At 51.3% G+C, this 25078-nt stretch overlaps 2 protein-coding genes across 6 annotated transcripts in view; one reads left to right on the top strand and one right to left on the bottom strand.

Annotated features, from left to right (window-relative positions):
• The window catches only part of CLCN6 (chloride voltage-gated channel 6), a 34057-nt gene extending 18081 nt beyond the window's left edge, over positions 1-15976 (top strand). For 2 of the 5 annotated variants that reach the window (XM_019976205.2, XM_070768219.1), the window contains exons 11-23: positions 422-535; positions 783-949; positions 1488-1614; positions 3916-4042; positions 4315-4468; positions 4813-4972; positions 5062-5168; positions 6156-6342; positions 7282-7439; positions 7556-7712; positions 9294-9401; positions 9545-9670; positions 12764-15976. In XM_019976205.2, coding sequence (XP_019831764.1) covers positions 422-535; positions 783-949; positions 1488-1614; positions 3916-4042; positions 4315-4468; positions 4813-4972; positions 5062-5168; positions 6156-6342; positions 7282-7439; positions 7556-7712; positions 9294-9401; positions 9545-9670; positions 12764-12844 — 1773 coding nt within the window. In that variant the 3' untranslated portion in view covers positions 12845-15976. The other 3 variants (XR_002182452.2, XR_011560805.1, XM_070768220.1) reach the window with 3 other exon arrangements.
• A 2790-nt stretch (positions 15977-18766) lies between these two features.
• On the bottom strand, positions 18767-20655 carry NPPA (natriuretic peptide A). The gene is made up of 3 exons (XM_019975936.2): positions 20010-20655; positions 19587-19913; positions 18767-19060 (listed from the first exon to the last, which is right to left on the bottom strand). Exons 1-3 carry the CDS (start codon positions 20127-20129, stop codon positions 19049-19051), a joined length of 459 nt encoding a protein of 152 aa, XP_019831495.1. The 5' UTR covers positions 20130-20655; the 3' UTR covers positions 18767-19048.
• Positions 20656-25078: the final 4423 nt, after the last annotated feature.

The raw sequence follows: 25078 nt of genomic DNA, 5'->3' as shown, positions 1-25078 counted from the left end.
TTAACTCCTGTGGACTGTTCTCTATTTCCCATATTAACATACTTCCCGTCCCCAGTGAGACGTTACCCTCTTATGACGAACTATCTGACTGGAAACGTGAGACCAGCTGTGGTCCTGACTGAGCTCCTGTCTGCTCGCTCAGGGAACACATCTTCCTCTGGTGTTTGCTGTTCCTCTTTTAGCATAGGGTCTGGTGCACCATAGACTTTAAATAGTCCACAAAAGGCTGAATGCAAACTCCTACTAGCCCGATTTCCAGCTTTTCACACTTGAGGTGAACTTACAGCCGTGGTCACCTGAGCCCCATGTCCAGACCTGGAGTTGGAGGTCTCTGTGTGGAGCAGTAGGTTTACGGGACGCATCCAGGAAGAAGAAGGACTTGCGGCTATGAGCTGTTTTTGTTTTTGTCCCTGTTTCCCAGCTCTTCTGCTCCATGTCTGCCACCTTCACCCTCAATTTCTTTCGTTCTGGAATTCAGTTTGGAAGTTGGGGTTCCTTCCAGCTCCCTGGGCTGCTGAACTTCGGCGAGTTTAAGGTATGTTTTGTCCTTGCGCTCAGAATTTCTTTTTTGACCCGTGACAATTGCTCTTAAGTAAAGTATCAGAGAGAAGCTGGCAGAGGTAGGTGCACCTGGGCCCTGTAGTCTTCTGCATGCGTGTGCTCAGTGTGGGCAGGATTCCAGCACCGCTTTGGCTCTCGTCTCTGTCTTCTCTGCTCCTGCCCCTTCCTGTTCTCACAGGCGCTCTGGTTTTTCTCTCTCCCTCCCCTGCCCTTTCTCTCAGTGCTCTGACTCTGATAAAAAATGTCATCTCTGGACAGCTATGGACTTGGGTTTCTTCATCGCGATGGGGGTCATTGGGGGCCTCCTGGGAGCCACGTTCAACTGTCTGAACAAGAGGCTTGCAAAGTACCGTATGCGAAACGTGCACCCGAAACCTAAGCTCGTCAGGTACCCTCGCAGTCGCCTCCCCCACCTGCTGTGGCTCCCCGGCCCTGTGTGGACCGGGCCATCTCTCCTGAGGAATAGACCCCACTTCCCACGCCAGCTTCCAGGTCATGTCTAAGACTGAGAACAGAAATGTGTTTATCAGACAGTCCAAGAGACTGCGGCTGAGCTTAACTTATATCAGAGCCACTCTGGCTCCCGGCCTCTCTGGACTTGGCCACGGGACACGTGGCAGAGTCAATATCGGCCCCGCCAAGGGTTGCGCTGTCATGAGACTCTCACCTGGGACTTAAAGTGGGAAGCCGTTCATTCCTTGGAGAGAGATGATGTGGCCGCAGCAGCCTCGCCACTACCACCTGTACAGATTTGTACATAGAGATTGCTGGAACACAGCAAGCCGCTGATACATTCTGCGCGTGTGCTGACTGCCCAGGGGCAGCTCTGCGTGCTCTGGGGCAGGGAGGGTTGGGGGTAGGCAGTTTCAAGTTCCCAAGACCAGGTAGCTTTGTGACCCATGCTAACAGCTGTGCTTGCCCCCTAGAGTCTTGGAGAGCCTCCTGGTGACCCTGGTGACCACCGTGGTGGTGTTTGTGGCCTCCATGGTGTTGGGAGAATGCCGCCAGGTGACTTCTGCGGCTCAAGTCGGGAATGACTCCATCCCGCTCCAGGTAACCCCCTGTGCACCTGCTGCCCTTGTCCTACGTCCACAGAGACGAAGCATCGAGAATGTACGACGTGCCTCTGTTGAGAGCCAGTAGGTGCATCGGTTCACTGTTCCACACCTGAGTCAGATTGCTGGGTGGGGGATGGGGGTGGGCTGGGGTTCGTAGCTGTCATTTTACCTAAGAGAGGGTGTTCACCAAACTGGCTCTTTTTCACTTTTGTGAACAGTCCTGGTCATCATAGAGGGGACTCCTGTCTCTCCCCCGACCCCCACAGTGAGGTAGGCATTGGAGCTTAGTTTACAATGTGTGTTGGGTCTAAGAGTGAACCCTAGGGTGGAGGCTGGAGGTTCTCTCAGTACATGTCTTAATGGCCCCTGGGGAGCTACTGGAGTCCCTCCGAGCCCCTTTGGGCTTTTGTCTAGAACGGCTGCATCTTCCATGTCCCCAGGAACACTAAATGGCTAGAATATACTCAATCAGAGGTCAGTAAACTATGGTCCATGGACCACATCTAGCCCTTGGCAACTGCTTGTTATTGTGTAGCCCCCGAGCTAAAAATGGTTTTTACAGTTCTAAGAGTTGGGAAAGGAAAGCCAGAAGAACATGCACTAGAGACTATATGTGGCTTGCAAAGCCTAAAATAGTTACTCTCTGGCTTTTCACAGGAAAAATCTGTTGATCCCGGTTGATGGTTATTCCCCAAGACCACCTCCTTTCCAGGCCAATACTTTCCAAAGTGTGTTCTAAGGAGCATTTATACACGATTCAAGAGCAAACAAATGGAAACAGATTCTGTGGTCAAATGAGATAACCAGGCCTAAGTAGGTTTCTTAAACACAGGACTTCTCCGGGCCTTTAAAGTTCCAGTAAGTGTTAGGAATGTTCGGCGTGTTCTTCGTGTGCCAGGTGCTCCACTAAGCACTGCACACCCATGACCTCACTTAGTTTTTACCATGGCCACTCTGGCTAGTATTGTCCCCACTTGACAGATGAGAAAACTGAGGCAAACTGAGGTCTTGCCCAAGACCAGTCAGCTAGTAATAGGTAGCCTGAGATAGGTGTCATTCCCCTGTTACAGATGAGGAAACGGAAGCTTCACGAAATGGAGTACCTTTCCTGAAGTCATAGGAGGGTGACAGGGTGCATGTTGGGTCTGTCTGATCATGGAGCCTGTTCCCTGCTCGTTGCAGATACACTGATTTCCAGCAAGTGCAGTGATGCTCCTCTATGCGCTTGACCACAGGACTCTTTCCAGAGCGCCTTCAGCACTGGGTTCATCCAGACCTAAGTTGGGGAAACATTGCATTGTTGGTTATTAAGCTGTTTCCTCAGCTTGTCCACCCTCGACAACTGTGCACACACATCCCAGTTGCCTTCTCCTCCATGCCAGGTTCTGCCCATAGGGGGCGCTCCCTGTTTCCTGCAGCAGCCTTCATTGGGCTGTTGCCCAGCCAGGCGCACCTTGTAGAATTATACTAGCCCATGGCCTGCTATCATTACAGTGTCCACGTAAGGGCATCTCTACAGTATCATTGATAGAATGGGATCCAGGAACGATCCGTCTCCTCAGTTAGCTTTGCAGTAACACCCATTAGTTGTTTGCCCAGGGACAGGTATGAGGTTCACCCCCTGTGCTGCTGAACACCAGCAGCCAGAAAACAAACACCGCACTGATGAGTCTAGCAGTGCCAGGCTCTCATCTGCTCACACAAGATGATGAAGGGGGTAAGAGGGCTGGGATGTGAAGAAATCCCGTCTTTTCCCAACTTGGGTTTTGTTCAGCCAGGTGAGGGATAGGAAGCCAGGAGCAAGGTATCTGCAGTAGGCCTCATAGACACAGGTTTCTTCTGCAGCAAACTCGGGGCAGAGGCTTTTTCCACTTGGAACAAAGCTGGGCTTAGGTACACAGTGCCCACTCTCCTCTGCAGCCACCTGACCACTCTGGGCCTCTTGTCAGGCCTCTACCTCGTCCTCCACGGTCCGTGGTCCCTGGGGGCCAGGCTTCCCCCAGTGCCTCTGACAGAAGTAGCACTGAGCCAGACCTACAGTGAATCTTGGGTATAGTTATATTTTTGTTGCAGCTGTGGATGAATAAGGGCCATCATCCTGATTCTTTCTCAAAATCTGAGGAATACAGTATCACAGTTGGCTGCTTTTGGATCTCAATCTACTTTTGCTACCTGTTTTATTATGAGTAAAGCTTGCATGCCAGGTTTGCTGCAACCTCTCTGGAGACGTCCCAGTTGAAATCTCAAGTGCCCTGGTCAGGGACCTGTGTTTGACTTTTTGATTCTTGTTTCTCAGGTCACATCAGAAGATGTGAATTCAAGTATCAAGACCTTTTTTTGTCCCAACGAGACCTACAATGACATGGCCACCCTCTTCTTCAATCCCCAGGAGTCTGCCATCCTTCAGCTTTTCCACCAGGATAGTGAGTCTCAGGGGCTGGGCTTTGGGGCAGGTACAAATGATTATTCACCCGCCCCTTCCGTTTACCCTCAGACACAGCTTGGCTTACGCCTAATTTTGAGCAAGAACAGGGCTTTTTGTTGGTGACATTACCCCAGACAAAGATAGGCTTTCTGCCTCCAGCACTGGAGGTGAACCGGACAGGATGCAGTAGGACCTGGTGGGAGCTGGCTGGTCTGGGAGGCCTTGGTAAGCATCTTGGTGGACTCAGGTCAGTCTGCTCTTGCTTGGCAGGTACATTTAGCCCCGTCACTTTGGCCTTGTTCTTCGTCCTCTATTTCTCACTTGCGTGTTGGACTTACGGCATTTCTGTTCCAAGTGGCCTTTTCGTGCCTTCTCTGCTGTGTGGAGCTGCTTTTGGACGTTTAGTTGCCAATGTCCTCAAAAGGTACTCTGTGCATGTGTGTGTGTGTGTGTGTGTGCGCGTGCGCACGTATGCACATGTGTAGGAATCATAGCTTCCCACATGGCTTCCCCGGAGGCTCAACAGTAAAGAATCCACCTGCAGTGCAGGAGACCTGGGTTTGATCCCTGGGTCGGGAAGATTCCCTGGAGAAGGAAATGGCAACCCACTCCAGTATTCTCGCCTGGGAAATCCTGTGGACAGAGGCGCCTGGCGGGCCATAGTCTGTAGGATCTCAATAGTCCGACATGTCTTAGCGACTGAACTACCCTCACCCCACCACACACTGTGTGATTCTGAGCCATGTTCTCGGTCTGTTTCTTCACCAGCTACATTGGATTGGGCCATATCTACTCCGGGACCTTTGCCTTGATTGGTGCTGCGGCTTTCTTGGGTGGGGTCGTCCGCATGACCATCAGTCTCACGGTCATCTTGATTGAGTCTACCAACGAGATCACTTATGGTCTTCCCATTATGATCACCCTGATGGTGAGTGCGCCCCTTCTAGGCCTCGTTCAGGTTCAGGGCCCAGTTCCCCCCACAGCAGCCTATTTTTAAGCCTTTCCTTTGTATTTCAGGTGGCCAAATGGACAGGGGACTTTTTCAATAAAGGCATTTATGACATCCACGTGGGCCTGCGCGGCGTGCCGCTGCTAGAATGGGAGACAGAGGTGGAAATGGACAAGTAAGGCCAGGATTTCTCTTTGTGTCCTAGTTCCAGAATTTATAGAGTCTAGGGCCCAGGAACTTTTGTATCAGGGGGTAGTAGTACAGATTCTTGGGTTGGAAGAAGGTAAGTAACTGTGGCAAGCACGTTTGTCCCCACGTGTTTGCTGGAGAGTGGAGTGGCCCCGTGGGCTGGAGGCTGGGGTGGGCAGGGTCGCTTCATGGACTGTTCAGCCGCTGTGGCATTCTAGTGAAACAGGAAGTGTTACGATTGAATGTTTAAGCGTCCGATCCTTGTGAGTGACAGCAAGCTGCCTCACGTGTGCCCAGTGAAGAGTTGTCTATCAGCGGTGACTCCTCTGGGCATAAACACCAGCTTATCCATCAGGCCTCTCATGTCTGGAATCACGTGAGGTGCTTAAAGTCTGTCCCGTAGGAGTCAGCCAGCTTCCAGAAAGGACCAGCCAGTCAGTATTTCCAACGTTGCAGGCTATGTGGTCTCTATCACAGTTATCCAGTTCTACCATTTTAGTGCAGAAGCACCCGTGGACAACATGTAAATGAGCAAGCATGACCAGATTGGACCTGTGGGTGATAGTTGCCATCCCTGGTCTAAAGGGACACCCAAAGATTTTCATTTTAATTCCCGTGTCATTAGCAGTTCAATGGTGATACATGACATGTGCCATGGGGTGCTGAGGAGGGATGGCCAAAACCCTGGGCAAGCGGATGGGGTTCATGGTGAGGGGGCGTTTGTATAGAGATGAGGGTCTTGGCCCACCCATCTGACAAGGCAGGGAAGAGCATATTCCAGGCACAGGGAACAGTGCATATGAAGGGGATGGGAGTACCAAGAAACACGTGTGTTCAAGGATCGGCTGGAGGTGGTTCAGAAGAGGGACCCTGGTGGTCCAGGCAGTACGGAGAGGGAGCATGGCTATGTCACGGCTGCTCCCAGTGCCACGGGCTCCGTCGTGAGGCTGGACCACTTCTCTCCCTCCCGCAGACTGCGAGCCAGCGACATCATGGAGCCCAATCTGACCTACGTCTACCCGCACACCCGCATCCAGTCCCTGGTCAGCATCCTACGCACCACCGTCCACCACGCCTTCCCGGTGGTCACAGAGAACCGGGGCAACGAGAGGGAGTTCATGAAGGGCAACCAGCTCATCAGTAACAACATCAAATTCAAGGTAAAGAAAGTGATCCTGGAGGAGGGGTGGACCATGGACAAGTGGTTCCCTGACACACACACTGACCCCATGCTTGTCGTACCCTGTATACAGGGTGGCCCTGGTTGGCTCTTGAGAAAGTCAGCATTCTTGTCATCATACGCGACAGTGAGTAAGGACTGGACAGGGAGTAAGGACTTCGTTAGGCCATCAGGATGTGTGTGCATTCTCACTCCAGCAAGCCTGTGGATAAGTGGTGGTTTTAATCAGCCTACCAGGCTCCTCAGTCCATGGGATTTTCCAGGCAAGAATACTGGAGTGGGGAGCCGTTCCCTTCTTCAGGGGATCTTCCTGATGGAGGGATCGAACCCGTCTCTCCCACAATGCAGCCAGATTCTTTACCATATGAGCCACCAGGGAAGCCTGGTTTTAATCAGCAGTGGTTAGCATTCAGTGCAGGTTGTCCCAGAGAGGGTTCTGAATTGCCAACAGTGGGCTTTGACCTACTTAAGAAAGACGTTCGTAGGAAGCTGTGGGACAGACAGGGAAGCTGAGGAACCAGGCATGGTGCACCCTGGATGAGCAGGTGGCTGGCGGCTCCTCTGTGGGTACCAGGAGGCATCAGCATTGAGGGAGGGTCCCACTGCCTCACTTGGGCCACGTGCCCACCCTTGGCTTTGGAGGTTGGGGGCACATCAGTTGACAGGCCTGCAGAGATATGACGTGGGAGCACTGCCTTGCTGTCCCCACATCAAAGGAGTCGGGCCGTGGAGCCGGCAGAAACCTTGGGCTCCAGGAGGCTCCTTGAATCACAAGTCTCTGAGCCGCCATGCAGGTTTCTTGCTGTTCTGGTGTGGGCCTGTGCCTTTTGACCCTCAGGGTCACCCACCTCCTCCCCTGAGTGGATGCTAGCCCGCCCTTGAGCAGCAGTCTGTCATCACTGCCCCTTCCCATCCTCAGAAGTCCAGCATCCTCACCCGCGCCGGCGAGCAGCGCCGGCGAAGCCAGTCCATGAAGTCCTACCCATCCAGTGAGCTGCGCAACATGTGCGATGAGCATGTGACCTCTGAGGAGCCAGGCGAGAAGGAGGATCTCCTGCAGCAGATGCTGGAGCGGAGGTGAGGGGGCCCCTCGCCCGGGGCCATCCCTGGGAGTGCGGGCGGGGCTTGGGGCTGTGGACGGGACACGGTCCTGCTGAGGGTGTCCTAGGCAGCGTCTGGTTTTTGTATAACAGATACACCCCCTACCCCAACCTATACCCTGACCAGTCCCCGAGCGAAGACTGGACCATGGAGGAACGCTTCCGCCCGCTGACCTTCCACGGCCTGATCCTGCGCTCGCAGCTCGTCACCCTGCTCGTCCGAGGAGTCTGTTACTCTGAAAGCCAGTCGGTGAGTCTCCCTTCTTGTCCACACCAGGCCTCTGGAAAGCATGAGGGTGCTTGGAACCCAGTCCCCACACCTGCTGTTGAGCAGTGCGTGCAATCCCCGCTGCCCTATGCTGAGCAGGGCTCAGAGTCCCTCCAGGGCCTTGCCCCTTAGTCTCTGCATCTGTTGTTAAGTGTCCTTCTAGCCAGTAGCCTTTTAATATAATTTCTACACTTCAATTTCTGCCATGTATGCACTTTGTTACACGTGTTATCCAAAGAAATGCCTTTGTTCTTGTTCATTTCCCTGTAGTCTTTTCTTTGCTTTGGTTTATGTGTGTTCAAAGTGGTCCATATAGTGACCTGCAACACACTTCACCCCTTCAGATGGAGCCTGAAAAACTCACACAGAGACCTAGTTCCCAAACTAATTTTCCTTTGGGTCTTGCCCGTGGGCAGCCAGCCTGAGGTTACCCATGGTCTGACTAGCCTGCAGAAGAGCAACTCACGTGGGCAGGACAGGAAGGGCCACGGATGGAGTAGCTCAGGCTTGGGGGTATGGCATGTGGGAGGCCCAACCTCACTGGAATGGCCCAAGGGACGAGAGTTGGAGGAATGAAGCAGGCCAGACTATACAGGGCCTCGCCTGCAGACAGAAGCCACCAGTGCTGGCCTGAGGAAGCCCTGGGGGTCAGCGGTGGACAGCAAAGACCGTGGGCCAAGGGGAGGGAAGGGGAAGAAGATTGGGGAGGAGTGGTGACTGGCCTGAGAGCTGATGGTCTCGGTGCCCTGTGACGGTCAGCGGCCTTGAGAGCTGAGGGAAAGTCCAGAAGACTCAGGATGCAGGAATAGTGGTAAAGCTCCCTTGTGACTTTACTGGGCTGACTTTCCTGGGGCTGCTGTTTGCAGTCGCTGCAAACTGGGCAAAATCCCACAGGCGGGCCCCTCAGATGCTTCCAGCAACAGCAGTGTGTCCTTGCTTGGTTTTGAAGGCCCTGGGACAGAACGCCCGGTCGGCCGGGCTGTGCTTCCTCTGAAGGCTCCAGGAGAGGATTCTTGCCTTCCTCATTTGTGGTGGGTGCCCTCGGCCTGCCCTGGCTGGAGGGCCATCAATTGTGTCTGCCTCTTTGTTACCCGGCCCTCCCTCTGTGCCCTCGCCTCTTTTAGCAGGACACCAGTCCCTGGGTTTGGGGCCCACCCTCCTCCACGTGACCTCATTTTACCTTGACTACATCTGTAAAAGCCTCTTTTCCAAGAAGGCTACATTCACAGATTCTAGGCATTAGAATGCAGACGAATCTTTTAGGGGACTCAAGTCGCTACAGCTACAGCTACTATTAGCACTTTTCTCACTGAAACTCTAGAATAGCTCACATCTGTTCTACAGATGAAAGGGACGTTCAGAGAAGTTAGGAGACCCGCCCAGGGGACACAGCTAGGGAATTGGCCGAGAAATGGCTTTGGAGCAGGAGGTCTCACTCCAGAGCACCTGTCCTGGCCCTGCACTGCCCGCCTGGCTCTCAGACATTGAGGGAGGGTCCCCTAAACGTGGCTCCACCAGCGGCCACATCCAGTGCAAAGGACAGTGTCTGGGTTGGGATTGCAGAGTGCCAGCCAGCCACGCCTCTCCTACGCCGAGATGGCTGAGGATTACCCGAGGTACCCCGACATCCACGACCTGGACCTGACCCTGCTGAACCCGCGCATGATTGTGGTGAGCAGGGCTTCCCTGGGGGCCGGGGCTGGGTGAGGAGGCTGAGGGCCCATCCCGCACGGCCTGCTCCTCGTCTGCGTGGCTAGAGTCACATCTTGGGCAGGCAGGACTGGCTGTGGGTCACCATGTTGTCTCCTCTGCAGGACGTCACCCCATACATGAACCCCGCACCCTTCACTGTTTCGCCCAACACCCACGTCTCCCAAGTGTTCAACCTGTTCAGGACGATGGGCCTGCGGCATCTGCCAGTGGTAAATGCGGTGGGCGAGGTGAGTCAGAACCTGTGAGGCTGTGTCTCCTGGAGGGGAGCCTCTAAGCTCAGCGCTATAGGAGGAGCAGCAGAACCCCACAGGGGTGCCCCTCAAACTCAACCTGCTCTGCGCTCCCCCAGCAAAAGTGAGGGGCGGAGGGGTGGGCGGGAGAGAAGCAGCTTCCGAAACCTTCCCCTTTGGCCTCCTGGGTGTTTCCTACATGTGGTCTCCTGTGTGGCTGGCAGGTGGAGCCAGTGTCACACTGGTCTTCCTTTCTGTGGAACAGGAAAGCTTAGGCCTGGAGCTTCCCTGGGGCCTCAGTGGTAAAGGATCCATCGGCCAGTGCAGGCAACGCGAGTTCAATCCCTGAGTGGTACAGATCCCCTGGAGAAGGAAATGGCATCCCACTCCAGTATTCTTGCCTGGAGAATTCCATGGACAGAGGAGCCTGGCAGGCTACAGCCCATGGACTCACAAAAGAGTGGGACACAGCTTAGCAACTAAACAACAAACCTCTCTATATCCTAAAATCTTTCTCTTCTCGTTGGACTTGGTGGTGCCTTCTTATGGGAAGGGGGTCAGTTCCCTACCTGTTACGGGAATTTATAACACTAAATGAGAGAATTTCAGGCAAACTACTCAAGAGAGTGTTAAAAGATAAACTACCTACCTAATTATTATTACAGATTTTTCCATTTTTTTCTTCTTAGAACTTCATTTTTTTTCTTACTACAGCAGTATTTGATTGTAGAAAAGTGTGAAACTATAGATTAAAAAAAAAAAATCTCTATAGAGGCAGCCATGTTAATTTTTTAAAGTATCTCTTGTTTTTTCTTCTGCATCTAGGAGTAAGAGACTTTGTATGTCAAGTTTCAGTGAAAACGTTACCAGTGCCTGTACTGTTTCATATCTTAATTTTTCAATGAATCTATGGGAAATGACTTTCCATGGCAAAAAGTATTCCTTTAGGACATTTTAATGGCTCAAGAGCATTCTGTTGTACAGTTGCCTGGTCACTTACTCAGTTCTCTGTGGTGGGATATTTAGTTAAATTTCACTGTGAAAGTGAAAATGTGAGTGTGTTATTCACTCAGTCGTGTCCAGCTCTTTGTGACCCCATGGACTGTAGCCTGCCAGGCTCCTCTGTCCATGGGATTTCCCAGGCAAGAATACGGGAGTGGATTGCCATTTCCTTCTCCAGGGGATCTTCCCAACCCGGGGCTCACACGCAGGTCTCCTGCCCCGTGTCTCCAGCATTGCAGGCAGATTTTTTTTTTTACAGTCACTGTAATGGTCACCTTTCTGAGGCTTTCAGTCAGTGCCCCCTAGCTGCCTTGCAGGAAATGACGCTTCTCCAAAATGAGGGCTACCCAGCAGAACCCCGATAGCATACATGCCCTTACATGTGTTTAGTGGCTGGAGGTGGAATCGTGTTCCTTGGAACACAGCTGTGCTGACAGTTTTGGGACACCCACCCCAGTGAGACATGAGTCACTGCAGTGACTGTGGAACCCCCTGGTTTTCTGGACTCTCCTGCTCTGCTGAGCTGCTTTTGCTGGTTTAGGGAGGAGGGTGGGTTCCCTACACAAAGCAGTTCTCTGGATACCAGCTGGGTGTCCTCAACTCAGTTCAGTCCTGACACTGTCTACCTGGGGATGGTGTCATGTCCCTTGGGTTAAGGGCTCAGCCCCAAAGACGGTTCACCGTACCCCTCCCCCACCTCGGTTCTCAATAGAAAGTCTAGGTTGTCACCTGTGCTCCTGACTGACTGGCTATAAATAGAAGGTTCCCATGACCCCCTGCTCACAGAATTCAGAGCAACAGTTACTCATATTCTTTCATTAATGTCTTTCTTCATTCAGTCATTTGTTTACTCATTTGTTCATTATTTATTGACTTATCGGCTGTGCTGGGTCTGTTGCTGCACAGGCTTTTCTCTGTTTGTGGTGAGCGGGGGGCTACTCTCTAGTTGTGGTGCGTGGGCTTCTCATTACAGTGGCTTCTCTTGTGCAGAATACAGGCTCTAGGCAGGTGGGATTCAGTGGTTGCAGCTTCTGGGCTCTAAAGCACATGTTCAGTGGTAGTGGTCACAGCCTTAGCTGATCCATGACCTGTGGGATCTTCCCAGACCAGGGGTTGAACCCATGTCTCCTGCACTGCCAGGCAGATTCTTTACCACGGAGCCACCAGGGAAGCACCCCCTCGTATTCTTTTATAATAGATTGTAGTCCATAACCTGGAATGGGCAGATGGAAGAGATACACAGGGCAGGGGATGGGGGAAGGGGAGGCTGAGCTCTGCCTCCTCTCTGGCAGGCTGGGCACCCTGCTATCACCTCACGGGTTCACCAGCCTGGACGCTCTCCAAACCCTGTGGTTCAGGTTTAATAGAAGCTTCATGTCACAGGTGTGGTTGATTACATCTGTGGCCATTGGCGATGGATTCAGCATTTCCCACCGCCCCCCACCCCCACCCCACCGGGTAGGTAGGGCTGACAGCTCCAATCCCTTAGTCATACACTTAGTTCCCTGGGAAACCAGCCTCCATCCTTAAAGGCTTCCCAGAAGTGACGACATTAGCATAAACTCAGCTGTGGTTGAAAGGGGCTTGTTATGAATAACAAGACACCCTTATTATTCACCACTTAGGAAGTGCTGAGAGTTTTAAGAGCTGTGTGCCAGAAACTAGGCTGATGACCAAATATATTTTTCTTACTATAAATCCAATATCACAGTGACTCAGGTAGTTCTGAATGGTGAAGCCGGCTGGGTGTGGTGGCTGTGAAGCTACAGATGGTGAGCTCTGCTTAAGAAGACATTAGTGTCCAGATTCCAGCTGGCCCAGCTCAAATCTCTGCGACTGAATTTGTCCCATTGGCTTCCAGCTTGCGATCCCGAGCTTTCTCTGTATCTCGTTTCCATCTAGAAATGAGGTGCCCTTCGAAACAAGCGTCCTGATCGTGTTGTCGGGTCTGCCCTGGTCCTTCCGAGACCTGATTCTGGCCCTGCCGCCTGAGACAGGCCGGGCAAGCTCTGTTCACTCAGTCAGTCAGTTGTCTTCCCAGTGGGTTTCACTCTGCAGGTGACTTGGGTCTTTTCTTCCTGGTCCTAGATCGTGGGGGTCATCACACGACACAACCTGACGCACGAGTTTCTGCAGGCCCGGCTGCGGCAGCACTACCAGACCCTCTGACAGCGGGCTCAGGCTCAGCCTCACAGCCGCGTGCCGGCTGCCCTCTCCGGAAGCCGCCTTGGAGGGCAGCAGCTCGGGCTCCGCCACCACGGCTGGCCAGACTGTTCCCGGGCACGGAAGATCCCCAGTCACCCACTCGCTTGGAAAGCCTACAGTCATCGAACACTTTGCCGTCAGAGATCCTGGGGGTGGTATGGGACCATCAGAGCCTGGACTTGTCTCACTGCTCAGCAAGTATCTTCCCGTTTTCTGCTTCCTGCGTTCCTCCATCCAGTGCCGACCTAGGCCCCAGCCCCTGTCCCTGCTAGCACCAGGACCAGAGGAGAGTCAGGCCTTGCCCGCTGGAGGGTGACCCTCAGAGCAGGTGTCCCGCCTCCTCTTTGCCACTTTCCTAGGGAAGCCAGCTGTTGCCTTAAAGCATCATGGGAAGGGCTTTGGCCAAGGCAAACACGGGTTGGGGGAGATATGCCAGTTGCGGAACTCAGTGAATGAGGAATTGGGCCCTGAGAAAACCACCCATGTTTCAGAGAGCACCCCCCCCCCCAACTCATTGAGACTCAAGTTGACACCTTCACTAGTTCATTTTAAGGGAAGTTCTTCTGGGTGTGAGGTGGGGCCCCTGTGGTGTGAACCTCCTTGGAACCACCAGCTCCAGAAGCACAAAGTGTTTAAATCCTGCTCGTGGTCCCTGAACTTTATGATAAAGCTGATGACAGGGTCAGATTTCCACCTGTCCCAGCTTTGAGCATTTCGGCTTTCTCTCTAATTTCCTGATTACCCATGGTCTCCTTGTGCTGTGTTTTCACCTCGGTCCTTCTCCTCTCCATCAGATTACTAAACTTCCTCAAGTTCTACCTGCCTTTTCGTGGTGAAGCAGCCACAGCCCAGAGGACCTTGCATCACCCCTAAAAGCAGGGCTCCCTTAGATAAAACTGCTTCACTTGACCCTGGGGAACAGTGCCATTATTCATAAGACGGGAGGGAGTGAATCCTGAACCAGGAATGTGGGCGGGTCCGTGATGTGGCTGAGAAAGCCCGAGTGTGACCGCACAGCAGGTGTTCATTTGAGGAAGAGGGTGTCTGCCCTTCATAAGCATCTCACACTCGCCTGCTGCCAGCCGTCCCCACCCTCCTGAGGGGCTCAGCAGCGGCAACCTCAGGAAGGGTTAATGGGTAGTGGGAGGTGCTTCCTGCCAGCTCACACCCCAAGGTTTTAGCGTCAGACATAGGAAGCCTCCCTCTCTGTTTCTGTGACTCAGTTTCCCTCTCGGCTGTTTGGTCATCTCTGAACAGGCACCCAGAATGAGCATCTGTGTGTCAGGCATTTGCACTTACTTTCCTCTTTGTTCTCTCTACATTCAGCAGCATGTTTTGTTCTTTTTTAAATTGGAAGACAATTGCTTTATAATGTTGTATTGGTCTCTGCTGTATTAACAGCTTGAATCAGTCATAATTATATACATATACACACAGCCCCCTCTCTGGAGCCTCCCTCCCTCCCATCCCTTTAGACAGCCCCACAGCAAATGTGCTTGAAGACTCAAGATGGCATCTGTTTGCATTTAGTTAGTTCCCGTTTTTTTTTTTTCTTTAATCATGGAAGTTGCCAGAGGGCATTAGTGCCAGGCCACAGCAAGGCTTTTCTCTCCCCTGAGCCTCCCAGCTTTGTTGCCAAGACTGCTGTTCAGCCTGGGGATGAGTACCCACCCTGCTTTGCCAGCTCTGGTCTTGTGCTCCACGCACTCTAGGGAACAACACCCGCACCCAAGGGCTGTTTCCACATCGTCCCCAGTGACTAGGGCCCCTCTGTTCTTCCCTTTTTCTCATCTCTTTGATCAACATGACTTTGATATATAAATTTTTTGACTCCCTTGGGTGCACTTGACTTATGAAACACAGATGAACATTCCAGTAAGTAATTGAGGAACTCACCAGGAACAAAAGAGCAAGCCCTCCTAAGTGTGATGGTGTTCAGCCAGCTGCCACTGTTCTCAGGCAGCATCCAGAACTGGAACCTGCTCCCCTCTTGCTGCCTTTCTCCCCTTCCTGAAATTGGCAGGACTGAGGTCCTCCCACCTTCAGGGGGCGGGGTCATACAGCTGTCTGGGAGGCTGCCCTGGGTGAGTGTTGCTGGAATTTATCCTTCCCGCACACCATGTTGTGTTTAAGTCACCTGATATTTTGTTCCCATCGGTGCAGCCCAGAGATAGATGGCAGAATGCAGACACCTCCCTCCCCCTGAACAGATGCATCAGACCCAAACCCAGCCCCTCTGGAATGGCACGTCATTGTCCTCTCCTGGCGTCTGCCCTTTCCAGACAAGCCCAAAGACTAGCACAGCTCCACTTGTAACACAATTAACTGTCAGCCTCATTCCTTTGATTTCTGTTAGTTAGAAACCTGCATTTCAACATCTTGCCTGTTTGCAGCACGGTCACCTCCCAGGGATGTGGCCTCAATAGATTCTCAGGGGCCAAGCTTGGGATTGGCTAGAGGTGGTGTCATGTTCCCCAGCTGAGGTGTCAGGGGAGGGAGCAAGTCCCACCCCACTGTGGGACCTTTGTGCTCTGAGAAATAACTGCTCATGACCACAGAGGATGAGATGTTTAGATAGCATCACCAACTCAGTGGACATGCATCTGAGCAAACTCTGGGAGATAGTGAAGGACAGGGAAGCCTGGTGTGCTGCAGTCCATGGCGGTGTAAAGAGTCAGACACGACTCAGCAACTGAGCGATAAAAACAGCTACGTTTCATTAACAGTTCCTGGCTGGGATGGACACTTGCTTGCTTGACCCAGCTGACCATATGACATTTCTCATGCAAAGTCACGCACTGACATGGCCCTCGGGGATGAAAAAGCCTGCAGGAAGGCCAGCAGCACCCTGGCGGCCCCACAGCAGTGATGTGCAGTATTACGCCACAGCTTGTGGACCTTGATCATCTCGTCAGTAGCAGCTTCCTTCTTCTCTTTGCACTGTTTATACAGTAACGTTAGCTAATTCTATGGTGTATATAAATTGTATTTTTTTTTAATTTGTAAAGTTCTATTTTTATTTGAACTCTTGAAACTTGGAGGTTCTCATTGTAACCGTAATGTGTCAGAATAAAACGTCTCCATCCATCTCCATCATCCTTTTGTCTCCACAGTGCCCTTTTTTTAGCGTGGTGAGGACTTGTTTTCCTTTCATTCCTCCCCCCTCTCTAACATGTACAGATTGCAAAGGTAGAGAGGGGTGTGTAGCCTCAGGTCTCCTGTAGCTCTCCCAGCAGGACTCTTCATCCTCAGGGGGCCACTTGGCACCTTAATGTAAGAATCACTTAGTCCTAAAGATCTCAGCAAAAACCACAGCAGTAGCCCTGCTCTGTCCCCCCTTCAGATCAACACTGCCGGGCTTGTTCACAGGTCCTTTCCACCTATAATATCGCCTGTCCTCACAGGCACTCCCTCACAGAACAGCTGGTGAATCCATTCAGTTCCTGCCAGTGCTTCATTTAGGATACAGCCCTGCGGGCAGATTCCCCCAGTGTCCAACCAGAAGAAATGGACCCGGTGCTGGGCCTAAGGACTTTCAGACCTTGGTGCCAGCCTCCATCACTGCCACCTCTCAGGGCTTTTGGGTCACATTGTGTTTTGCCGGAAATGTGATTTCTTGGTCTCTGGGTGATCTGCTTTGAGTTGCTGTCCCCCAGTGGCAGAAACACTGGCTGGGCTTTCCTGGTGGCTCAGATAGTAAAGAATCTGCCAGCGGTGCAGGAGACCTGGGTTCAACCCCTGGGTTGGGATGATCGATCCCTGGAGGATGGCATGGCAGCCCACTCCAGTATTCTTGCCTGGAGAATCCCATGAGCAGAGGAGTCTGGCGGGCTACAATCCATGGGGTCGCAAAGTTGGCCAGGACTGAGCGACTAAGCACAGTGGCAGAAGCAGCCTCAGCCTACTCAGGCCCCTCCATGCATCCTCCCTCAGCTGTCACCCCTTCACCCATCCCTGCTTCAACCTGTCCCTCCCGCAATTCATCACCCCTTCCACCCATTCCCCAGTGTCCTCTAGGTTCCAGGGGCGTCTCATGTATTTGGCACGTTCAGTCAATCCCATCCATGAGAACCTGCTGTGTCACTGTGACACCTTGGCAGTGAGCCCAGCTCCCCCCCTCCTCCCCTGCCAGCAGCCCCTGCTCCCCCAGTGCCAGACCTCAGGAGCCAGACGCTTCCTTTCTCTCCACCCTCCTGGTCCTTGTTAGTCCTCTGTTCTTAGTTTTCCACCCTCTGCATTCAAAATCCACGCAAAGAACATCTCTTTTAGAAGCAGTTACCTTAGAGTTCTTTCCCTACCTCCCTGCCTAACCATCAATTCTCTGCTGGCCTCCCCCTCACTCTACATGGAGCATATTACTACTTTACTTCCTCTTCTCTCAGTTTCTGTACAATCTGACCAACTATATGTAGGGTGCCTGCTGTGCCACATGCTGCAGGGCCTGCTGAAGGGGCATTTACCTCCAGGAGCTTGCAGATCAGGGACACAGACCCAGTTGCATACCCAGGCATGTTGTGGTGACTGGTAATAGTTATAAAATGCTGCCAGTGAAGAGCTTGATCTGTCCTGGGCATGTGGTATCCTGGAAGGCTTCAGGGAAGAAGTAGCATTCTTAATGAGCTTAAGAAATGAGTAAAATGTTTGGGAGAGGTGGGGAGCTCTGGATTAAGGGCATCTACGTGGAAGGAACAGCATGAATAAAGGCATGGGGAAGTGAAGGTGTAGGGGTGTTGGAGGAATGTCATAAAATCTGACACGGCGAGTGTGGTGTCAGGGGTAATGGGTGGGAGGTGGCTCAGAGCCCTGCTCCCTGGTGCAGGTAAACCAGGGCAACACCCATTTCAGAAGCAGATACAAAGAAACTACCTCTTCAGCAGCTCCCACCTCAGTAAAACATGCAAGTCCAAACACCTTGAACATGAATTTGGGAAAACCAGTGGCTAATTTTTAAATTTGGTGCCCCAAAGATGCATGAAGTTGAAGTATGTCAGCACAGCAAACATTCCTTTCTTCATTTTGCTCAGCTTTTAAGCCCAAATATTCTGCCTATTCTTCAAAGAACTGCTGAAGAAGAACGAAAGTGCAATTCACTCAGCTGCCACACTTAACTCTCAAAAGGTGTTAGAGAAGAGTTAGTGTCCTGATTTCATATATGCCCCTCTAAAAAAAGGATAACTGTAACCAAATAATACTGTGTGTACAAAAGTGTCATACTGAGGACAGTCTACCTTAGATGTGACCAGGAAAAAAACCCAAATGTTTATAAGTTTTCTTTTCAATACCTAAGTGCTCTGAATGTGAGCAAGTCTGAGTAAAGATAAAGGCCCTTTTGGTCTCCTAGGGCTTTTTCAGAATCAGTGGTGAGGCTGCAGTGTGAGTGAGAGCAAGTAGAGAGCTGCAGTTTGAGCCCCTACCCGCCAAACACACACACACTTGGAGGGAGAAATGAAAGGAAGCTGAAGCCCAAAGCCACACACCACCAAGGATGAACATGATGTGAACTACGGATGTTGGATGATTATGATGTGTCAGTGTAGGTTCATCGATGATAACAAGTGTTGCTCTCTGGTGGGGATGTTGGTTATGGAAGAGGATGTGAACGGGGGGTGGGCAGGGGTACGTACGGAGACTCGGTAGCCCTGCTCCCTGGTACAGGTAAACCAGGGCAACACCCATTTCAGAAGCAGATACAAAGAAACTACCTCTTCAGTGGCTCAATTTTGCTGTGAACCTAAAACTGCTCCCCCAAACAAGTTAATTCCTTTAAAAAAAGAATGAAAAAGGAACTGAGAATTCTTCTCTCCAACAAAAGGTAAAATGACAAGGAGTATCAGGCTGAACTCCCTTCCGGAAATGAAAGAAATCACACCAACCCAAGCCTACTGCTTCTGTCCATGGTGCTGAAGTTTATTCATTTTCAAACTGATGTTGGTAACAGGTGATTAAAACTTAACACATGGGTGGGAGAGGTGGAGAAGCCACAGTTAAATCACTTTGTCTACATTTAGCATAAAATGTGAGAAATGTTGACAAGAAGCTGATGCTTGAATAGAATGCTCGTCACAGCTCAACTTGATGGCAACCAGATGCGACAAAGTTGAGTGAGAGACCCCAGGGGATTCTCTTGAAGACTGCCCGGGGCCTGGCCTGCCTTTTCCTCCCTGGCCATTATCTTCGATACTACAAGAGAGCAGAGATATGTTTGGTTTGGTGACCTGACTCCACTGGAAAAGCCAGCTTCATCAGACTGTGCTCCCTTCCCACCAGCCTCCACTCCAGCCTGATGACCCTCTGACTTCTATAAACTGGTAAACAAATTGCCCATTAGGAACTAGTAAAGTCAGTCCTGCTCAATTTCAATCCTTTGGGATCTGATGATTCTGCAAAGGACACAAACTACCAATCAGCAAAGCACAGGTTATTTGGCCCCATGAACAATTTAAGTCCCCAGTGCTCGTGGCAGTAAAGTCTTTTTTTCTTAGCATTCTCTCAGAAAACTGTAGCTGAGGTTGGTATCATTGTCCTGAGACTCAGAGCACACCCTCCTCCCTGCCAAGTTGGGGCAGAAATTTCAAAGGGGTTGCTTCTATGCTGTCCCTTTCCTACTGAAGGCATTCCCTGGCGATGTTCTTTCACAAGGTTTGAACTTCAATGAAGCCACAATTTCCTTCCTCCCCATCCCATTTCCATTCTCAGGTCCTCTTACCCGGAAGCTGTTGCAGCCCAATCCACTCTGGGCTCCAATCCTGTCCATCCTTCCCCCGAAGCAGCTGGACCTCCGCAGGCTCCGAGGGGCAGTGAGCAGTGCCCTCAGCTTGCTCTTCAGGAGGGCAGATCTATCGGAGGATTCCCAGGGGCCCCGCCCGAGGACGCCCCCCTCTCTCTGGGCTGGGTTGACCTCCCCCATCCAGGGAGGCATCTCTGAAAGGGGGCTGAGAGGGGCCCCAGCTTCTTCATTCTGCTCACTTAGTACTTGTGAGGGCACAGCCTCATCTTCTAAAGGCATCTTGTCCTCCAAACGGTCCAGCAAATTCTTTACAAAAGGAAAACAGGGAAAGGGAGAGGTCTCGCTGCCTGGCACAATGTCACAACCCCCTCACCCCAGACCATGCCGCTTCCCTGGCCCTACCTTGAAATCCATCAGGTCTGCATTGGACACAGAGCCATACACGGGATTTGCTCCTGTTTGCCCTGGGAGCTGAAATGCCAGAAAGAGGAGGAAGCTCACGGTGATGGCGGAGGAGCCCATGCTGGCGTCGGTCAAGGAATGGTCGGTCTGGTGCTTGCTGCCTCCTCCCTGTCCTCTTTGGCCTTTTGCTGTTGGCCTTTGTCCGTCTCTGTCTCCCAGCTGCCCTGAGCCTCCTCTTTTTATAGCCCCCTGGCTCTCTGGGAGCTCGTCCGGGAGAGGGACGGAACCCTCCCCATTCTGTCACTTGCAGTGATAAAGCAGCTGAGTGAGGAAGCAGCAGAAGATGCCCTTTTAAAGTTATCAGTCCAGCCTGCTTGTCACAGCCCCTCTGCCTTGAGCAGCCCCGACAACCCCCAGGACCCTCAGCTGCAGGAGCCACATTCTTGTTGATTTGCCTCAAGAGGTTCCCACTTCAAAGGTGTGAGAAGAGCAAAAAAGAGTCCTTGGTTATCTCACAACGATGCCTCCGGCTTCTTTCTCCTCGGCAACGGGACTCATGCGGGGAAGCAGAGGGTGACGGTTGGCGGGCGCCCAGCTCCCCTGTTGGTTTGCCGCTCAGCTGTCAGGGCTCCAAATAAGGGCGGGAGGGGAGGATGTGGCAGGCAGCCGGCTGCTCGGCTCAGGACAAATTAGTCCAGATGCTGGCGCTGGCCTCACACCTGACTCATCAGCAGTGGCGAGAGCAGACCTCTCCCTCCGCAGGGCTTCCCCCACCCCTGACTGTCCCTCTCAGTGTCCAGGTGAAGAGAAAGTAGTTTTCTAGAGTCCTAAGTCAGCCGGAACCAAATGGGACCAATGTCCCAAGAACTCCACTCCCCAAAAGAAACACAAGACAAGTTTTGGGAACACGATCATTCCTGTGCAGAGCCTGCCCTCCTTCACTGCATGGTTCCCTCAAAGGTGTGGGGGGAACTTGACTCTAGAAGGATGCTGATATTTTCATTTATGGAAGCTTGCTGCTTCTAGAAACTCACACTCGGATGTGAAGTTTGTAACACCTCGCACCTTCCTAGGAACACTCCCAAGGTGAGGTTGGCTGATGGAGGCAGCTGTGACCCATGCAGTTTCCTTTCAGGCCTTTCATGTCCTTCTCTAAGGCCCAACAAGCAATGAGCCATCAAGGTCTCTGTTTTCCTGGCCCCCCAAAGAGAAACACCAGGCAGTGAGCCTCTCTATCTGCAATGAATGGCCTCTTTTGGTTGTTGTTGTTGTTCATTTGTTCAGTTGCTAAGTTGTGTCCAACTCTGTGACCCCATGGACTGCAGCATGCCAGGTTTTCCTGTTTTCCACCATTTCCTGGAGTTTGCTCAAACTCTTGTCCATTGAGCCATCTTACCCATCTCTTCAGCGGCTGCCCCCTTCTCCTTTTGCCCTCAATCTTTCCCAGCATCAGGGCCTTTTCCAATGAGTCAGCTCTTCCCATCAGGTGGTTGAAGTATTAGAGCTTCAGTTTCAGCATCAGTCCTTCCAATGAATATTAAAGGTTGACTTCCTTTAGAATTCACTGGTTTGATCTTTGCAGTCCAAGGGACTCTCAAGAGTCTTCTCCAGCACCACAATTGGAAAACATCCATTCTTTGGTGCTCAGCCTTCTTTCTGGTCCAACTCTCACATCCATACATAACCACTGGAGAAAATGTACAGCACTGGCCTCCATTTACTAAGTGCCAGACCCAACGCTATACACTCTTCAATGCAATTTATCCAGCGGGGGAACACTACACTGAAGGGATGAGAACCCTCCATTGCAGCCCAAAGCAGTTAAATTGCATGCATCTTTGTGGCCTTCTTTTCCTCATCTGTGAGCCTTAAAAGAACTGTTACTGTATAAATGCATTTTGAAGTGTGAACTGACTCATTGGAAAAGACCCTGATGTTGCAAAAGATTGAGTCAGGAGGGGAAGGGGACAACAGAGGATGAGATGGTTGGATGGCATCACTGACTCAAAGGACATGAGTTTGAGCAAGCTCCGGGAGTTGGTGATGGACAGGGAAGTCTGGTGTGCTGTAGTCCATGGGTTCACAAAGAGTCAGACACGACTGAGTGACTGAACTGATCAGAAGTGTGAACTGCCATATAACTGCATGATACTCATAATGGTTATCTTTATTGTTTGGTTGGAATATGCGAGACATGGTGCTGAGAGCTTTATGTGGATTCTTCCATTTTCATCACAAGCCCCAGGAGGTGGGTTTTGTCCCCATTCACAGAGGGACAGAACTGAGCCTGAGAGCATCTGTCACTTGCCCAGTGTTACTCAGCAGGATCAGGACATGAACCCCAGATCTGACGCCAAAGCCTGTAATTTCAGCCCACTTCTCAGATACTGCTGCTTCTTAGCACAAAGTTTCCTTAACAATCCCTTTAGTCTCAGTTCCTGATTAAACACTGCCCTAGTCCCAGTCCTTTAGATTGCCTCTGAGCACCTCCTTGCCGTCCCCCTGTCCTGGGGCTGTAGCTTTGCATGCTTGGCAAGTCTGTGAGTATGTGGACTGTCTCGGGAAATCAGCATACCCAAGCCCCATTAATTTTGGACACACACAGCAGCAAGTGGTATCTTGCAGTAAACAGCAGTAGTGAGCTGGAATCCAGACCTTAGTTCCCTGACCAAGAATCCTAACCGTTAGACCAGAGAGGCCAGCAGCTAGGGCCTAAATCCCCAGTCCTTGCCTACTGAGATAAGAAGGAATTCTGATGAGGAGGTAGAAGGTAAAGAGAAAAGTAAAATGTTTATTGGAAAGGCAGAGTGCTTGCAGAAAGACGCATGGGCGAACTCTGTGAGAGCTGTCTCCAGAGTCACACCTTTGGAAAGTTTAAATCGTTATAAAGGGCCAGTTTTCTGGGTCTTTGTCTCCCCTCTGGCCAATAGTCTTGTTTTGCCCCTCCTGGCTACTTTGTCTCAAGACCCTCCCCTCCCAACCAAATAGATTTCAACACAAAGACATCTGGGAGGAAAGAAGCAAGACTCATTATGGCCTGGCATCCCCTGACTTTTGACCCCCAGGGAGACTTTCTGCACTTGTGTAGTGTCTCCCTTGCCCCAAGGAGGGGGAATATGTGATTTTTTGACCCTTCACTCAAACAAGGTTTAGCCCTTTTCTGTTCTTGCCATGATTGTTATCTTAAGGTGTGCATAAGAGACGAAGCCTGGCTATTTACCCTGTTTCTATTGTTACTTTCATTTCCGAGGGTAAACAGGAGTGAGAGAGTGCATGCGTGCTCAATCAAGTCCAGAGGGGAAACACTGCACTGAAGGGATGAGAACCCTGCATTGCAGCCCCAAGCAGTCAAATTGCATGCATCTCTGGGTCCTTATTTGTGACCCCATGGCCTGTAGCGCACCAGGCTCCTCTGTCCATGGAATTTTCCAGGCAAGAATATTGGAGTGGGTTGTCATTTCCTTCTCCAGGGGATCTTCCCAACCCGAGGATCAAACCTGTGTCTCCTGCATCTCCTGCATTGTCAGGTGGATTCTTTTCCCACTGAGCCACCTGGAAAGTGCCTAACCTGGAGCCCACCTATGTCCTGTCTCAGGCAATGTAAACAGGATGCTAGTTGTACAGGTCCAGCCTGAAGCCCCCTTTTTCTTGCCCCATGAAATGTAAACAGGAAGCTAGCTTTGAATGCCTAAACTGGAGCCCATCTATCTCCTGCCTTACCGTGACCTATTTACACACCTAACTTGTTTCAATCTACCCTCTAGAACTTCAGGAATTGCAAATGGAATGACAGCTCTGTCCTAGCCAGACCCTCTTCCACCTATGCTTAGTCCTTGGCTGCTCAGATGGAGAGGCTGTTACACAGCAAGAGGACAGGATATCAGGGCAGTACGTGTCCAGAGGACACGAGAGACATCCAGGGTAGCTTTATTCTAAAGGAGAAAGCAAACCCCTTTACTAATTTGGATTGGCCAAACTCAACTTCAAATCCAAAATGAGTGCAATTCTGAGTAGGGAGGCGTCTGGGTGGAAAGAAGCAAGACCCATTATGGCCTGGTATCCCTTGACTTTTGACCTTCAAGGAGACTTTCTGCACATATGTATCTCGGGAGGCCAAGAACCACCATATCCTGACGTATCCTAGAATGAGCTCACAGCTTAATTGCTCGGGTAGCAGGGTTATTATTAGCAGAGGATTCAGTGAGCAGCCACCCTGGGGGAACTGATGCTCCTTGAGTGTGCGTCACACAGGCTGTCTCCTGGAGATGTCCTTTGAGATAGGCTTTTGATGCAGGCAAGACTTCCGGAAGGGCACCATGGTGGATGGCCTCTGCTGTGGCTTAGCCTCTGAGGGCTGATGCTGCTCTTGCATCCAGCGCCTCTTCTGAAGTCTGTCAGTGGCTCAAGGAAAAGTGAAAGTCCCATGCAAGTTTCCAGAAGAAGAATTTAGAACTTTTTTCAGTTTACTTTTATTATTAAAACTTTTCCCCTTCCAGAGTGAATCTGGAGTAGGGGCACAGGTGTCATTTTTTGAGTTTCTTCTTTTGTCTCTGTTTTTGTTTGTGTTTGTTTTTTTTTTTTTTTGCAGAAGGTGGGTGGCAAGAAAAGAATACTTAGTTTCTGCCCTGAGGACTTTGTACAGAACACCACCTCCTGCACTAACAGAGCCCAGGGAAAACAGAGAGTCCCCAATATACTCATTACCCCAGTGCTATGAAAGCCTTTGATTTGAGCCTGAAATGGAAAATGACTTGACGTACACTTTCTCTTTCTTTCCATGCCCCTGATCCACTTCAGGATATGTGTGTGAAAGAGTTAATATTTAATGGGGTGTTTAGAAGCCAGCCTGTGGGAGTGAAAAGCAAAAGACACAGAAGACCAGATCCACCCCCCACCCCCACCTCTTCCACTAGCTGAAAAATCAAAAGCCTTTATTTCCTTATCACTGGAAAGAAGTCGTCTTAGTCATATGATGGAATGAGGGTTGCAAATGGCTAGGAGAATCCAGAATTGGGGCATCTCATCTCTAGCTGAGTTTGGTTTCATGATCCTCCGGGGAGACGCTGTGG

Source organism: Bos indicus, chromosome 16 (genome assembly GCF_029378745.1).
Source record: "Bos indicus isolate NIAB-ARS_2022 breed Sahiwal x Tharparkar chromosome 16, NIAB-ARS_B.indTharparkar_mat_pri_1.0, whole genome shotgun sequence".
Classification (NCBI taxonomy): domain Eukaryota; kingdom Metazoa; phylum Chordata; class Mammalia; order Artiodactyla; family Bovidae; genus Bos; species Bos indicus.
This window is presented reverse-complemented; position numbering and strand designations above follow the sequence as displayed.